Source organism: Nicotiana attenuata, unplaced genomic scaffold, assembly GCF_001879085.1.
Source record: "Nicotiana attenuata strain UT unplaced genomic scaffold, NIATTr2, whole genome shotgun sequence".
Lineage (NCBI taxonomy): Eukaryota > Viridiplantae > Streptophyta > Magnoliopsida > Solanales > Solanaceae > Nicotiana > Nicotiana attenuata.
In genome coordinates this window covers 73,117-90,590 of record NW_017673864.1, presented here as the reverse complement: position 1 = coordinate 90,590, position 17,474 = coordinate 73,117, and the positions used below count along the sequence as shown (strand labels likewise).

The window sequence follows — 17,474 nt, the reverse complement described above, 5'->3', positions numbered from 1 at the left end:
CCCATATATCTTTAGCAGTCTCACAGGTGGATATTCTCTTATATTCTTCTTCACTAATTGCACAATAGATCATGTTGATTGCTCTAGCATTTGTTTGCATAATATCCAACCGTTCTTTTGTGTAGTCAAATATGGATTCTTATTTTACAAGCTTCTTTCCATCATTGTTGTTCGGAATAGGTCTTGGTCCATTCTGAATAACTAACCAGGCTCGATAATCTATTGATTGAACATAAACCCTCATTCTTTCTTTCCAATGGCTATAGTATTGACTATTGAAGTACGGTGGCCTTCTTGTTGAGTATCCCTCTTGAAGTACGGTTCCAATAATTTGATGGCCTGCCATGGATCTTTTCTCACTTGCTGTTAAGCAAAAAAAATAAAGATGTGAGACCTGCTCTGATACCAATTGAAAGTACAAGAGGGGGGGGGGGTGAATTGTAGCCTTTTTAAATTTCTAGTCGACTACTCTTCTGACCTAGTCGACTTATGCGGAGACAGCCTGCACAGAACTGTTAGTCCTTTCTATTTAAACAAGTGTTAATCACAATGAACAGTAAAGGAACAGAATATAGTATAAGAGCGATAAACTAAATGACACCAGGAATTTTATACTGGTTCGGAACCAATGTGGTATCCTAATCCAGTCTCCTTGGTTTACAAGGATGTTATCTCTTGAGCTCTTTGTAATTTGTGTTGAGTACAGCGTGTGTGATTTTCAACGTTCACCACCAACGTTTACAGGGTTGATTTTCACTCGCTCACCAACAACGACCCTTTGGTTTTCACTCGCTCACCAAAGAAACGAACAATGACACAACCTCTCCGGACACACTGCCTCTCCAATTTTTCTGTCTCTCTTCTCTCTTTTGTGTACACAACAAATCTACTAAAGTGAATTACAATGCTTGTTAAGAGTAGAATAAAGAACTTGTAGTTGGATAGACCATTGTATAGAAGGATGCGTGTCTTCTTCTTTCCTAGGCTCTCATTTTTATAGACTTCAATGGCTTCTGACGTTGGGTTTGATCTTGCTGATCCCTTGATTTATTCAATCAGAATATTTTCTCCTTTGATTGAGTAGATACCAACGTAACTTCCTGATGAAGTGTCTTGTTGATGGACTCAAATATATTACCAATTTGCTGATATTCTGGACTCCATGCCTTAAGCTCATTTGATTTCTTTCCTTGTGAAGTAGCCAATATTATTGTGTATCCATAAAATGAGATCTTCCCATTTGAAGTGTTGTCAATAAATGCACCAGTATATATTGAATCTTTCTTCCTTGAAAGAGCTTGGTGATTCTCTGCCTTTGATCTTGGAGATATAATTTCTTACTATAATATTGTAGTAAGAATATTCCATACGTAGTAGATCTTGTCCAAAACTTTAGGGAGCATTCTTCCATAATTCACAAGGTTCTTTTGGTAGGTCTTGAAAAATAATCTCTTTCCATAAGATAGATTGTACTACATCCATAATATATTTTCTTTCCATAGAAAATATATTCTTCCTTGGTCTTGTAGTATCTTTTCCATGTAGTATCTTCCTTCCATAAAATAATAGATCTTCTCCATGATTTTAGCAACTTTCCTTTGAAGAGCTTTCCATCCATAAGTTCCATAGATTTTTCTTCTGATATTGTAGTAAGCCATTCAATATTTGAAATTTCACTTTCAAATATTATTCCTTCTAGATTAAATCTCTGAAAATCATCTTCCTTGATGAATTCTTCACATGATATTCTCTTTCCCCTATTTGTTTGGATCTTCACCAGCAATTTCTTTCCTGTACAAGAATAAGATTACCACAAGTAAATGCTCTTTGATTAATAGTTATTTTTGTTTGTTATCATCAAAATTAATACGTGAAACCTTGAAGCTAACAAATAGGCTTGGCAACGTTTCGCAAATGCGGACTCAGACCTTGCAATTGCGAGATCTGAGGCATGTACCAGAAACAGTTGTACCAACTATTTTCCTAAGTTCAAACCACTCCGTAGCCTATCCGAAACTCACCCGAGCCCTCGGGGCTGTAAACTAAATATGCGCACAAGTCCAAAAATATCATACGTACTTGCTCGCGTGATCAAATCACCAAAATAACACCTAAAACTACGAATTGGATACCAAACCAAATGAAATTTTCAAGAAAACTCATGAACTTCTATTTTAACAACCGGACGTCCAAATCACGTCAAACCAACTCCTTTTCTGACCAAATTTGACAGACAAGTCATATATGTAGAATGAACCTATACCGGGTTCCAGAACCAAAATACGGACCCGAATCAATAAAGTCAAACATTGGTCAAACTTTTAGATTCATTAAGCCTTCAAACTTTGATTTTTTAACAAAACACGATAACTCGAGCTAGGGACCTCCAAATTCGATTCCGGGCGTACGCCCAAGTCCCAATAATGATGCGGACCCATCGGGACAGTCAAAACACGGATCCGGGTCCGTTTGCTCAAAACGTTGACCGAAGTCAACTCAAATGGATCTTTAAGGCAAAATTTCATATTTTATCAATTTTTTTAACATAACTTCGAAAAAATACTCAGAATGCGCACGTAAATCGAGAAAGTCTAAAAATGAGCTATTTGAGGCTTCAAAACATAGAATTAGGTTCTAAAACTATAGATGACCTATCGGCTCATCACAACCTACAACTCCAGGGTTGTGATTGTATGTTCGAGTCACCAAAGGAGCAATAACTCCAATAAAGGAGAATCAAAAGGGGAGGGAAATTTAAAATAAAAATAAGAAAAAGGATGCTAGGGGTTGCTCAAGGGTGGACCAAATTCGATGCCTAATTTAGGATTAGGAGACAAAGGAAAAGGAATTTCTTGTAAGGTTATGTCATGCACATGTGACATATGTAACAGGGAGGTGTTCTCCCATTTTTTTTTTTTTGGAAATTTAACTTCTTGAACCTAGTTGTCTTTACACTAGGATCTCTCTTTGTTCTTGGAAATGTAACAGTAAATTATGTGAAGATAACATGTACTTTTTGGTCATTGATATGTACTTCCTCTGTTCACTTTTACTTTTCCAGTATTCTAAAAATAGATTTTCACTGTTATTTGTCACTTTTCAGATATCAAGAGAATACAATTTCTTTTTTCGTGTTATACGCATAGTATTAATTACTCATTTCAAATCATTTTCTCAAATCCACAAATAATATGCATCAATTAATATGGGCATCATGATATTTTATGCATTTCATTTATTATTTCTTAAAGGATGTGCAAAGTTCATAGTGAATAGGTAAAAGTGAACAGAGGAAGTATAAAGTTAGTAATGCCTAACTTAATATATAGGTTTGAGGTTAAGCCTAAACCCCCACCGTGAAGCTTTCAGTAGGACAAAAAAGGACACGTTCTCCATTAATACGAGACACAATTGCATAAGTACTCCACAACAGTCAACTCATTTTATTTCCTTTCATATATAGTTAAGTAGCACGAATTAAATATTCACATAGAAGAAGGGATCGATATATTTTTAGTATAATTTCTTGATGAGAGTGCAGCTTTATACATGATTATTGCCATTTATTTATTTTTATTTTTGACTTCAATCACCAACATCATCAAATGCCGTTCTTATATATTGGCCAACATCCATTTGCAACATTCAGATCGCCCTGCACCATTAAAATAAAACGGGATCATTCATTTAATTTGAGAGAGAAATATCAGTAGTAGAGGTGACAAAGGAAACCGATAAATCGTACCAAACCGATAATTCGAGAAAAAAAATCCGATTATAGTTTGGTCTGGTTTGATTTAATTTGGTTTGGTGTTAGAAAAAAAAATACGATCATAATTGGTTTGCTTTGATTTTAACTAAAAAAAGTCAAACCGAAATCAAACCAACCCGACATTACATGTATGCAAGTTTTAAAAATATTTTATACATACAAATAATTATTGTAATGTAATTTATGAATATAATTTAAACTCTTTAATAGTTCTCTCTTTCAATGTATTATTTCAAGCTTGAACTTAGAACTTTTGAATGGTCAAATATGTTTTATAGCCCATAAAAGCTAGTAACTCAAATAAAGCAGAAAGCAAAGTCAAAATCAAATAATACTAGGCTAACAAAAAGAATTCAATTCAATGCTAGAAATGACAATAGTATTGAATATTTACTTTTTTAGTTTTGCATTGATTTAGACAGTGAAAATGCATAACTCACTTTTAATATTATTTAGTCATGTAACTAATACTTAGTACTTATTAGTTGTACTTATTTTAACACGACTTAATACTTTTAGATTATGTTTATTTTTATTATGGCTTATTAGCAATATTTATCTTATGCGATTGAGTATTTTAGTATAATCATGACTCATCTCACATTATTTTATTAGATAACATCTTATATAGTTTTATCCTACTAGGACCTAAAAAATATTTTTGTAACGTTGTAAAGTTTGCTTAACTCTTTGGGCGGTAGAGCACAAATTATAAATTTTATGCTATGAAGATTTTGTCAGAAAAAACCACGAAAAACCCGAGAAAAATCGTAATAGAGAAACACGACCTTTGTTGGTATGGTTTAATTTATAAATTAAAAAATCCGAGACAATTAATTTGGTTTGGTAATTGAAAAATCCCAATCAATTCGGCCTATGTCCACCCCTAACCAGTAGGCGTCTAGAGTTTATGTAAACTTCTCATTTCTCGTGGGATGGAGAGCATACACAAAAATATGGGAGAAATTAAAAAATAGCCAGATTTACAAGTGGTCGTTCATAAATAGCTCACTTTCAAAAGTAATTGAAATTTAGTCACTTTTCATGTAAAGATAAATCTTAGCGAAATGCTGGAGTTCCAGCATAAGTATACTTGAACTCCAGCATATTATACTGGAGTTCCAGGATAAGTATGCTGGAACTCCAGCATAATATGATGGAGTTCCAGGAAATTCATACACAAGTGCTCGAATCTCCAGTATATTATGCTGGAACTTTCCGCGTGTTGGAGTTCCAGCATAATATGCTGGAAGTTCATACACAGGTGCACCGAACTCCAGTATATTATGCTGGACCGGTCTCTGTTGCAGCAAAATAGTGGCTATTTTTCTTTAACTTAATAAACGCTGGCTATATTTGAATGACCAGTCCGAAAACTGGCTAGACCGTGCTATTTTTACCAAAAATTTAGGTCGCTGGGGTACAGCACCACTGCTAGTTTACGACAGTGAGTGAGAAGTTAGGTGTAGATTATCTACATTGACGACATAAATTTTTTTACACTATCAATATACTTTAACCTATAATAGCAAGTTATTACTCTATTTTCTTTTGTACGATCATGTTTATTATAAACAGTTACCGATTATTGCAAGTAATTTCGGTCTGATGGTTTAAACACTATCATAAGCTAGCAGTGATAAGAGATGAAACTCTAAGTACATGTTTTTAAATTTTATCGACTGTCAATCTACTTTAAGTCAACCTGCTATATATATATATATATCGAATCAAAAAATAACCTAGCACAATTAGTGTGTTGGCCAACGGAAGGCAGAGATGAAGGCGTATGACATTGTTGTGAAGCAAGTGTGATACGAGTGGGATCATAATGAATACGTGAAAGTGCCATCTTTATACACTTGCAAACAGCTACACGATCCTTGCCATTTTTTACCTCTTTGGCTATGTCATTCAGTCCTTTGCAGCACATATTTGATGGCTTGTCCGATTTATGATGTTTCCCTCTAATATAAGACACACAGGGTACTATCCCTTTTGCAACTGTTTTACAAGAAGGTTCGGCAATTGCTGGTGTTGCTATAACAAGCAAGAGAATGATCATAGCATAGAATAGCCTTGCCATTGTTTTTTGTTTTTGTTTGTTTTTGGTGCTTGTGTGCAAAGTGGAAAACTTAACTAGTATACTATTTATATCATGTGAGGCAAGTGGTTGTTGCCTGAATTTCTTGGGAGTTAGCACACAAGTATCATGGAATGCTGATAATCCTCTACATTTCAAGAATGTGATTGATTCAGTATGTAACAGAAAAAAAGAGAAAAAATAGTTGATTATATACTGGATTCAATTGTTGACATTTCCGTTGGGAGAAAGGAATTCAACCAGGCTAAGAATATGCAAAACTTTTTGCTTCTTCTTAAAATAATAATAATAATAATCCACGCTATATGAAATCTTGCACAATCAAAAAAATATTTTTAGTACGAAAAACAGAGTTTTCAAGGTCAATTTCTTTTTTAATACGCTTCCTTATTTTGGAATACAAGTTGAGAAGTAAAAGATCACGGGCCGATTAGAAGGTTCACATCCACCTTTATACACACATGTGCGTGTGTGCGCGCGTGCAAAACATGTAAGTGTGATAGTTAGCCCTCTTTCAGAGTTTAAGTTTGACTAGAGTGAGACATGTCAAATAGCCAAAATCTATTGAAACCCATAGTTTAGTAGAATACTACAAATTTACAAGGCAGGGGTAAAATGCCTGTTATATTCAAGGTTTAATTCTAAATTCTAATCTTACAGAGATACAACAGACTCTTCTATCTGAATAGCTGTAGGAACTAACAGTAAACCCAAACTGCAACAGCCAAGTCATTGATGAGCCTCTTTCCAATATTTCTAATTCTAGCTTTAGGAGCTAAAATCAGGTTCAGCTGGCTTCTGAAGCAGTAAGGGACTTACTTTGCTAGATGATTTGGAACCCTTAGGGTGGTTGCGCCGCAAGACACGCAATGCGTTGGCAGCAAATCTTGATGCATAAATGGTAGCCCCAAGACTTGGTATATTTGCAGTCTCATTTACCAATGCAGCCTGCAGTCTATCTTCTTCCTCTTTCAAAGATTTCTCAAGCTTGTTCCTGTAGTGTCTGCGCCATGCTGCTTGTATAAAGCATGCTGCCCATGTCCTCCAGTGCTGTGAATAGAACCTGAAACAGCCAAAGTACATTGAAATTGTTAAGGGCCTTCACGTAAACTGATGGCAGTAAGACTTGTGCTTTGAAACTGAACAAGGTTTGGTCAACATACCTAAAAGTATGCCGAATCTGCTTACTATGAAGGCGTCTAAATTGGGCGGCGACAAACTTGAGATCATCAGCTGTGAGAGCAAAAGCTTCAACATCTATAACAGCTTGCACTGTTCTAGTTGAGGCGGGAAGAGTCGAGGAAGCATGGGGATCCAGAGCCCATGTAAGAAGCTCCTCTCCACAGAAATCACCAGCCGTGAGAGATGCAGAGTTGAAGAAGCCAGTTCTTCCGCCATTGGTAGTGATAGTCAACAAAGTACCTCTCATCAGAAAAAGCATCTCATTCACTGGATCTCCCTCTCGGATTATGAAGCTATTCTCTGTGAAAAGAGCTGGTTTCAGTCGATCACACAATGCATCCAGTAACTGTTCATCCATTTTCTCAAACATGGGCACCTGCATATAGAAGATTAAATAAGGCCATTCAAGAATGGAAAAAGGGCATCATGAGAACAAAAACAGACACTCACTCTTTTGAGCAAAGACCAGCAGAGATGGCGCTTTACGTCTCTCCTCAAGTCTTTGGGAAGGTTACAAATTAGATAGTCTTCATCAACGCCTCTAGTTTGTTGCCATTTGTACTGCTCATATCTTCGAATGCGCTCTCTAAGGTTGTCAGGAAGCATGCGGTGAGACATCCACTGTTCTGCATCCCGCCTTCTCAACCTCATCCCTTCTACTCTAACTGTGATAGACTGCAAATATTCCTGTAGCCAGCAAAAAATGAAGCATTAGTTAACGTCAATTCTCTTCAATGTAAAACATTTTCATCTTTTCTTTAATTTGGCAAAAAGAAACTCAAGACTCTTAAGGTAAGAACTAAGAATAGGTGCTCCATCAATGTATACCTGCATGTTGCCAATAAGCAAGGAAAACAGGATCAGCCCAAGAATGCAGATGAAGACGGCAAAGAGAATCTCCCCTACAAAGTCGCTTGTGTTAAGGCCTTGGCCTAGAGAACTGAGATACAGAAGACAGAAGGTTCTGCTTAGCTGACAGACAGTTGGAAGATGATTAATAAGGATAATGAAAAACAAAAAACAGGACCACAGACCTTAAATTTCGCAGCCCCCACCAGAAGCAATAGCTGAGTTTGGACCAGAAGTTTCTTCTTTGTACAACTCGAGACTGAAGAGCATCACGGAATATCCCAAAATCAAAGTCATTCTCTTGTATTTCTTCCGGTTTCAGGAGACGACAAGAAGAATTAAGAAATTGAGCGTTTTTCCCTTGTTGCCCGCAACATAAGTGGTCTAACACACATTCTTCAAAACCCTTACATACTTGGCTCCAGCAGTTATCTTGTCTTTCCACTGTGATCAAATACCACAGGGCTCCAACTACCTGAGGTCCGATAGTTGTGCATATTATTATACATGTGAAGAGAAAAAAGAACATATATATATATATACACTACACACACAAAACAGTGATCTCCTGTTTCGTTAGGAATCAGTGTCTTAGTGGAATAGAACATGCAAGTATAGTTTCAATAAGTAATTCAGATATTAATTACTAAAGTAAATAATATGTCTCACAAAGGATGATTGATTTTTGCAGAAGACAGGTAAGCAATGTCTGCATTTTCTGACCATAGATTAAAGCACAATCGATATAAAATGAGTGATATAAGGAAACATACATTACTGGCGATCATGAATAGGAATAAGTTGAAAGCAGCTCCAGCCCACGCTGTTTCAGTAAAAAAACCTGTTGTCCTTGTTACTTCTCTGTATAACGGAAATATCCTAAAGATTCTTGGAACATATTGTGTGAAAACAACAAACACCAACTGTTTTTTCATCACCAGAGATATGGCACGATTCGCGTTAGGAGCGTTGATAAAGAGCACGAGCTGGTACCAACATAAGGGTAAGTATACATGTTAGTACCAATCAGTACCGATATGTAAGCTTTCAAGCATATTAACGGAATTAGACACAAACCTGTGGGAGTGGAAGAACAGCTAGAATGTCAATAATGAAATAAGGGATGTATCGCTTGGCTATAAGGGAAGAGTCCTCAATCAACTCACCCCTACCAAATACTCGAGAAGAAGGAGCGATAAAGCCAGTTCGAAATTGCAAGATAATATGATATATATAGAAAAGATCGGTGACTGATCGCAGAACAGAAATAGGGATCTTTAATGAGTGGTCCAAATCTAGGCATTTTCTCTTGATATCAACGACAGAAATATAGAAGAACAATGGATCAATGGCCACTGAAACTATACAAGCCAAGACAAATATTTTGTTCCAGAATTGAAGAAAAGGTTCCTGAGGATCAAGAACTTTATTTCTTGATGATCCTGCAGATACTCCTTTTGGCCTCCAGTCACCTAGAGAAGAGATGCAGAGTGATTTTCTTTTTAAGCTACTTATTCTATCGGAAAATCCTCTTCTAACAGTACTCATCCATGAGCTGGTTGATGATTTTCTGCCTGAAAACAGCCCATTATCTTCTGATTTGCAGTCCTCAAACCTGAGTAGAACAGGTCATATTAGATACTAGAAAAATCAAATATTACTGCAAGTTAGAAACATAGATATTTCTATCTAATGTCATAAGGCAAGGGATTTAACGTACAGTGTAGTTTTACTTTACACAATTAGTTATCTTGACCTGTTGTAACAGGTTGCTTATATTGTTTTTTCGGGTAACTAGCTTCATTTTACAGTTGCTTGTAATTATCAAGTTGTTGACATGATAATAATTTTTTTTTTCCAACTTTCAGTGTATATAAAAGTTGAACTCTATAGCAAAAGGTACTATGCAAAATACTAACATAGAGCAAACAGAAGCAGAAACCAGAAGAAATATCAGAAGATACTCTACAATAGCTAAATTCAAGAAGGCAGTTCATCAGGTCTTTGAAGGGGAGCCTTGGCGTAACTGGTAAAGTTGCTGCCATGTGACCAGGAGGTCACGGGTTTGAGCGTGGAAATAGCCTCTTGCAGAAATGCAGGGACCCTTGTGGTCCGGCCTTCCTCTACCCGCGCGGGCACTTAGTGCACCGGACTGCTCTTTTTAGTTCATCAGGTGTTAAAATTCATGCAATTTTACTTCTGATAACAGAATTGTTTCGTCCGGTCACAAGTCAAAGGTTGCAAAATACAGGGTAGAGGAGGCTGATCATCGAACTAACCTTAAGTATTTTTCTTGATTGAGAATAGTCATTTTCAGCTTCTACCCTAGGGTACGCTCAGAACTTCAGCTTCTCTTTAATTTCTAGAAAGAGAATGGCCAATCAAAAACGGTTGCCTCTTTCCAGTATACCACTGGAACCTACTCTTCCAACTGAAAGAATTTAACTAAAATTAGGAAATCAAATATCAAAATGCTAGTGTCACATTAAATTTCAAAATGCACCTTGAGATATATTAAAGTGGAGTAAAAAGAAACTTACATTTGGAGAAATAATAATGCACCTTGGTTGAGGAATATAAGAAGAGAAAGAAAGGGCGTGTTTTCATAGATGGAGAAGGTTCCTGGAGATTGCAGCGTTGGATCATTGCACGACAAAATTCAAAGACTAATTTAGTGGGAGCACAGTCGTAAGTCAATGAGGAGCTGCTAAAAAGGGACTGTTATGGGTCCTACGCCTACCAAGCACTTATAAATTTTAATCTTAATTGTGGGTTAGACTAATAACATAGTTTAAGAGTTTCTCAAACGTTTAATAAAGTGAAAGGTTTTAATTGACCATAATATCTTGACACGATGTTGAAATTGATCGGTAAATGAAGGACTTTCTAGTCCTACAATTTAAAGTTTCTGAAGAAACAAAAAGAAGTTGAAAAAGAAAAACAAATTGTTTATGCTTCCCTAATAAGGGAGCTTCCATGTTGATACATTAGAAATTCGACCGATCTAATTATTACACTATTATAGCCTGTTTGGTGAAGTTTCGAAAATCAGCTTATGTTGAAAAGTATTTTAATTTTTTTTTAGTGAGAAGTGGTTTATATTTGGTTAATTAATTTGAAAAACACTTTTGAGTATCAATTAGTGTTTGGCCAATTTTTTAAAAGTGCTTCTAAATATTCTTTTCTTACAAGTGTTTTTAGAAAAGGCGCTTCTACTTTACCCCTGTTATGAAACAATAAAAGAAGAAGAAGAACATAGCAGAGAAAGTAGGGAGAGAGAATTGTTATTGATTTTGGGATGAATTACAATGGAGTAGAACCATCTATTTATAGGGAGAGGGTGACTTAGCCACCAAGTAATAAACCGTAGAATCTCTCTAAATATAGACATTCACCATAAATAAAATTCTATTTATAACACTCCCCGTTGAATGTCTATTCAACAGATAATGTGCCTCGTTAAAACCTTAACTAAAATAAAATCCAATCGGCAAAAAATTCTAGAGAAGGAAAAAGAGTACACATATCTAACAATACGCATTTTGGTTGCCTCGTTAAAAACCTTGCAAGGAAAACCCAGTGGGACAAAACCTTGTAAGGGAAAAGAGTGCAACGCGCATTAACTCCCCCTGATGAGAGCATCAATTCACATCCTTGAGCCTTCGCATTCCAATCTTGTGCACTATCTTCAAAAGATCTTTGGTAGAGATTTGATAAACAAATCAACCATATTAACTTGAACGAATTTATTTCACCTTGAAATCATCATCCCTAATAGATGTATTGTCTTCATATGATCTTGTTGGAATCGTCATTTCAATATGTTCACATAGAGGTGAAAACTCTCGCTATCATATTATCATGCCTATAGTTATAACAAGATACATTTGTGCACAAATTGCACTGAGAAAGTGGTACTTCAAGATCAAGAATTGTATATTCTTCAAGCAACTTAAATCCTTCATGGATTGTCATATAAGTTAAGTCATATAAGCCATATAATAGACTTTAGATGCATATCAAGTTTTCATGTCATGCTAGACATATAAGATATTGAAAACCGATTGCACATATCATTGACTTTATACTTCAAGTGTTTGAACTACATGTTCAAAACTACATGTCTTTCATATGAAACCAATTTTATTTGAATTGTGTCTCTTCTATTGGCTAATATTTTTTTGTCTGTATTTGACAGACTTAAAATTCTCATCTATACTTAGCGCTTTCATAGATGTCGTCGACGAATATTTTATATCGGTTCCAACCTCTTTATTTTTCATAAAGACATAACATAGAGATCTCTTCATTTATATTTTCAGGTACCTGAATCTCTCATGAGATTTTATGAAGTGTTATGTCATGTGATCTTCTAGATCACTTGCCTCCTTTGTTATGATCATTTAGATCATTTTCTCATCTTCTTTATCAAGAAGTTTTTTTGAAACCGATTTGTCTATACGCTTCAAGCGTACCATAGACTTTGTCCTTCTAGGACTTAATAGGAGCATTTGCAATGAGAATATAGTTACTTTCTTTGGGCCAGCAAATGCGTCTAGCATGCTTTGCAATATATTGCAGATGAATTATCTTTTATGAACTTCAAGCTCATATTATCTTATACGAGGATCTAGATGTACAAATGATAATTCATTCCACGTAACTTTTTCTCAACTGTTTATCATGTCTCCCCCTCATGTTAGAAAAACTAACTTGTTACCTCAACTTTGAGAATCCACCTTTGTGCGTTATGGTGTTAATCAAAATATACACCGCACATCAATAAGAATAAGATGGAATTATTTGGTTCCTGACCCTGAACCACATGTGAGGGGAGAAAATAATATACTCTGATATATAACGTATATCAAACTGATATAGATAACTTTGTTCTCATAAGCAATTGTCTAGCTATTAAGTGGAGGGACTCAATAAATCATTTTGCTAAACCAACTGTGATGTAAACCAACTTATCAAGATAAACTATCTTGAATAGAAAATCTGGAAATTATGCTTGAAATTAAATTATTGAGCAAGTTACCTCGCAAAATACCATGTTGCGGGTTATTAATAATCGCACATGTAACCATCTCATAGATGCATCTTGTGTGGTATACATGGCAGGTGAATGAGCCCATATTCACCTTTGATATTTTCAGCATTCATGGGATTCAATCCCAATTTTTGTTGGTATATTAATTAATGACAACAGGCAACATAAGAGAATTCGTAAAGAACTTTCTAGTTCTTTAATATTTACCCATGTGAATTCTCTTTTATTTTTGCACATCATACTTAAAATGATATGGGTAAACCAATTATGCCAACTGAATAAATTATCAATATTGATAAACTTCAGATTTACACCATGACGTGTGCAATTATCAACAAACTCCAAGTTTATTATGATATGTGTTTTATATCAATAAACTTCTCTTTATTGTGGAATTCTTTTGTTTGTGTAGTACAAACTGGAGAATAAAGCGGGTAGCTTTTCACATACATGTTATCCCGCTACAAGTTGTAGTAATAGAAGATATTAAATCTTTCCTTTATTTATAGTCTCAATATAATCAACCGCTTTCGCGTATACTTTGGAAACTGTATAAGTTTCTTTGAGACTTACTACAACACAATACCTTATTGGTAATCAATTGTGTTTCTCCAAAATAGTATAATTGGCTCTTGCAAAGTTCTCAATTAATTTTGTACTATCACAAATTCATCAACATCCATATGGTCATATATCTCTTTCAAGGAGAAAGTTATACCATTATGGTCATGATCAAAATTATATGCAAGATATGTTTCTTGCATTATTGTTGTCCTTTAATAATCACATTGCCAAAATATTTTGGCGTACAATAGGTACGTGACCAATGACTTCATGCCATAATAATGACATTATTTTCTTATATCATCTCAAACCTCCTTCTAGAGGTGAGTGTGGTATATTCACTACCACTAGTACGTTCATATTCTTTGAAGAATGAATATGTATTCATAAATCAGATGTTGTCACATTCACATCATGAATGGACCATAATCATCTATATGTGCTTTATAAAATCTCATGTCAAATCGATGACAAATATTACTTTCACAAAGTGAAGGATTATTTTGAGAATCCTTATTATTCTCACTATCACAATGATGACGATTATAATTTCGTCTAATACCACGTCCACATCCATTGATACCTTCACGGTAATAATTTTGTCTTCTTTCAGACACATTCTTTTAAGGGAATGAGAATGAAGCAAATTCAATGGGACAGGTATATATGCACTTCTTGTGCCCATAATCATATATAAATTTGATCATGGCAAGACATAGAAATTTTACCACTTCGAGTGGTTATAATTTCTTACTAACTCCATTAGAGTTATAATCAAATTTTATTGTCTTCGCTTGTATTTAAAATCAAATTATAGAATAAAAGAGAAAATACGGTAAAATACTTACCTTAAATCCAGAATATAATCATGAAGGAAGTTCATGGAATAATTGACAGTCATTATGCTCAATCCCAAAGCTTCTACTCAATTGGTTAGTGTCTCGTGCTGATAACGTGTTATGAAACAATAAAAGAAGAAGAAGGACATTGCAGAAAAAAGTAGGGAGAGAGAATTGTTATTGATTTTGGATGAATTACAATGGAATAGAACCATCTATTTATACCCTAAAATCTCTCTAAATATAGACATTCATCATAAACCTAAAATATTTTTTCCCCTTTCTAAAAGCTTGACATACTTTTGGCCAAAAAGTACTTTTCGCAAAAGAAAGCTTGACCAAGCGGGCCTCAATAATTGTTCGGTGCAAATACATTAAATAAAGAAATTAAAGAATGTTCGTTATGCCAAAGGAAATGCATTACATAATTACTTCATGGAACATTTGGTCAAAAGATTCGATGTTGACAGCCCAAATTCCATAAAGATAGGATTTTTAAAATAAAAAAATATTTCACGTGGTATATAGTTTAAACAAAAGCTTATCCTCCACCTGATTCGCATTATCAAGTTGACATCTTACGCTTGTTTTTGGATGATACCTTAATTTAAAAATTGATTAATAGAAGGACGATGAATATTTTTATCCATGGAATTCTGAAAGATATTATTAATGTCGTATATGGGCTTCAATTTTTTTTTTAAATAAAGGAATTAGAAAAAGACTATTCAAGAATAGTGTTTTAAAAGGCGTGGGCATAAGGTAAGGCGTTTTACATATACCTCAGCGAGGCGTTTTACATATATTAGTTAGGAAAATTAGTTAGGAGGTTAGTTATAGCTAATTATAGGACTGGTTGTTAGTGAATTAACAGAAGTGGTAAGATTGATTAGGCTAGCTGTTAGTCATAGTATATATATATTAGACAGATGTCATTGTATTCAATCAGATTAGAGAGAATAATTTTCAGCACATTTTGCTCTCCAGTGGAGCCTTTGTTCTAGAATCTTCTGGTTCATTTCTCTTCCATCTTTTCAATCGAGCTAATAACCGATCTTCATCATGGTATCAGTGCGCGGGAGCTAGATACTTGCTCGCTGTATCGATCTCCTCTGTTTTTTGCGGAGTTGTTCTGTTGCTGACTGTTCGAGTTTTTCTCGATCGGTTAACCTAGGTTTTGTTTTTTCTTTCGATTTGCAACTAGCGAGTCTGTAATTCATTGAAGCGAAGAGTTAATTCAACTGAATATATCAGCTATGCCAATTGGAGAAGAAACTGCAACTGGAACGAGCACAGGAACGGCTGTAGATCATCATTATCCTTTGTATCTACAGCCTTGTGACACTCCAGGTAGTTCCTTGATTTCTATTCAATTGACTGGGACAGAAAATTATGCATTATGGAGTATATCTATGAAAACAGGACTGATTGGTTAAAGTAAGCTAGGTTTTGTTGATGGCCGATGTACTAAGGACAAATTTGATCGATCCTTGCATGAACTTTGGGAGAAATGTAATGCGATAGTTTTCTCATGGATTATGAATGCTGTAAGTAAGGAGTTACTCAGTGGAATTGTGTATAAATCTAGTGCTCATAAAGTCTGGACAGATTTGAAGGATAAGTATGATAAAGTCGATGGATCTCGTATCTTCTTCTTGCACTAAGAAATTGCTACTTTGTCGAAGGGAATTTCCTCAGTGTCTGCATATTTCTCTAAGTTGACAAACCTTTGGGAGGAATATGATACCTTGATGCCTTGCCCTGGGTGTGATTGCCCAGAATCTAAGAACTATTTCGAACATTTTGAGTACCAAAGGTTGTTGCAGTTCCTAATGGGGATAAATGAGACGTATAGCCAACCTAGAAGCCAGATTTTGATGATGAGTCCAGTGTCCACAGTCAACAAAGCTTATTCTATGATAGTGTCTGAAGAAAGCCAAGGAGCTTTAGGAAAGTTTTCCCAGGCTGTAGATATAGCAGATGGAACAACATTATTCACCAACAAAGAAATGAACTCAAGAAATAACTATAAGCCCAGGAGAGGGAATATGTTCTGTGACTACTGCAACTATAAGGGGCACACAAGAGATACCTGCTTTAAATTACATGGATACTCAGTTGACTTCAAAATGAGGAAGAAAGAAATAGGTTTTCCTCAAGCAACAAGTTTTCCTCAAAGACCTATGCCTAATGCAACTACACAAGAGGGACAACAGTCAATGACAAAGCAGATGACCAATGTAGCTTCACAAGAAGGACAATAGATGATGAACACACCTACTGCCAATCTAGCACAAGGAATGCCAATCTTGTTCACTCAGGAGCAATACGACCAGATTTTGAAGTTGATCAATAAGGACACAGGTGAAAACACAAAAGCCTTTGCAGGTACAACAAAGACTTTTGTCACAAATGAATCAGTTAAAAATGAGAATTGGATAGTAGACTCTGGTATAACCAATGATATAGTTCACACTAGAGAGCTGCTTGACAAGATAAACACAGGTATTTTAGGCAATGCACCAAAGGTATACTTACCTAATGGAACTTCACTTGATGTTGAATGTACAGGAGAGAGTAGAATTGGTGAAAACAGTGTTGTTAAGAATGTTTTGTATATTCTCAAACTTTAAATATAGCTTGCTATCTGTGTCCAAGATTACAAAGAACTTAAGATGCTTTATATCCCTTTATCCTCATTTTTGGATAATGCAGGACCTTTATAGTGGGAAGGTGAAGGGGATTGGTAAGGAGCTGGAGGGTTTGTACAACTTGCAGCATTAGAAACTTGAAGCCAGGGCTGCGGCTATACACCTTCAGGATCATTCTATGCAAGAGGAGGATTTGAAAGTATGGCATGGAAGGCTTGGGCATGCTCCAGATAGAGTAGTGAAACAGATTCCAAACATGAAGTTCAAAGCTAGTACTGATGGAATAAAGGAATGCACAGTCTGTCCTTTGGCTAGACAAGGCAGATGGCCTTTCCCTAATAGTATAAACAGATCAAGTAAACCTTTTCAGTTGATTCATGTAGATGTTTGGGTTCCTTATAGAGTAGAAACTCATAGTGGACATAGATTTTTCTTTACTATAGTAGATGACTGTAGTAGA

At 35.4% G+C, this 17,474-nt stretch overlaps 2 protein-coding genes and 1 pseudogene across 4 annotated transcripts; 1 reads left to right on the top strand and 2 right to left on the bottom strand.

Moving 5' to 3' along the window:
• Nucleotides 1-3,418: 3,418 nt before the first annotated feature.
• Nucleotides 3,419-5,889, bottom strand: LOC109217488 (non-specific lipid-transfer protein-like). Of its 2 annotated transcripts, none has more exons than XM_019381742.1 (2): nucleotides 5,515-5,889; nucleotides 3,419-3,655 (listed from the first exon to the last, which is right to left on the bottom strand). In XM_019381742.1, exons 1-2 carry the CDS (start codon nucleotides 5,856-5,858, stop codon nucleotides 3,646-3,648), a joined length of 354 nt encoding a protein of 117 aa, XP_019237287.1. In that variant the 5' UTR covers nucleotides 5,859-5,889; the 3' UTR covers nucleotides 3,419-3,645. The 2 variants fall into 2 exon arrangements, with proteins under 2 accessions (XP_019237287.1, XP_019237288.1); XM_019381743.1 differs by having other exon boundaries at nucleotides 5,670-5,889.
• Nucleotides 5,890-6,420: 531 nt separating this feature from the next.
• On the bottom strand, nucleotides 6,421-10,561 carry LOC109217489 (annotated as a pseudogene). The gene is made up of 9 exons (XR_002066649.1): nucleotides 10,448-10,561; nucleotides 10,187-10,338; nucleotides 8,985-9,522; nucleotides 8,681-8,893; nucleotides 8,093-8,382; nucleotides 7,887-7,998; nucleotides 7,509-7,745; nucleotides 7,040-7,434; nucleotides 6,421-6,939 (listed from the first exon to the last, which is right to left on the bottom strand). The product of XR_002066649.1 is annotated as a cyclic nucleotide-gated ion channel 1-like (transcript).
• Nucleotides 10,562-15,619: 5,058 nt separating this feature from the next.
• On the top strand, nucleotides 15,620-16,627 carry LOC109217484. The gene is made up of 3 exons (XM_019381739.1): nucleotides 15,620-15,713; nucleotides 15,810-15,910; nucleotides 16,049-16,627. The coding sequence occupies exons 1-3, from the start codon at nucleotides 15,620-15,622 to the stop codon at nucleotides 16,625-16,627; spliced, it is 774 nt and encodes a 257-aa protein (XP_019237284.1).
• The last annotated feature ends 847 nt before the right edge of the window (nucleotides 16,628-17,474 follow it).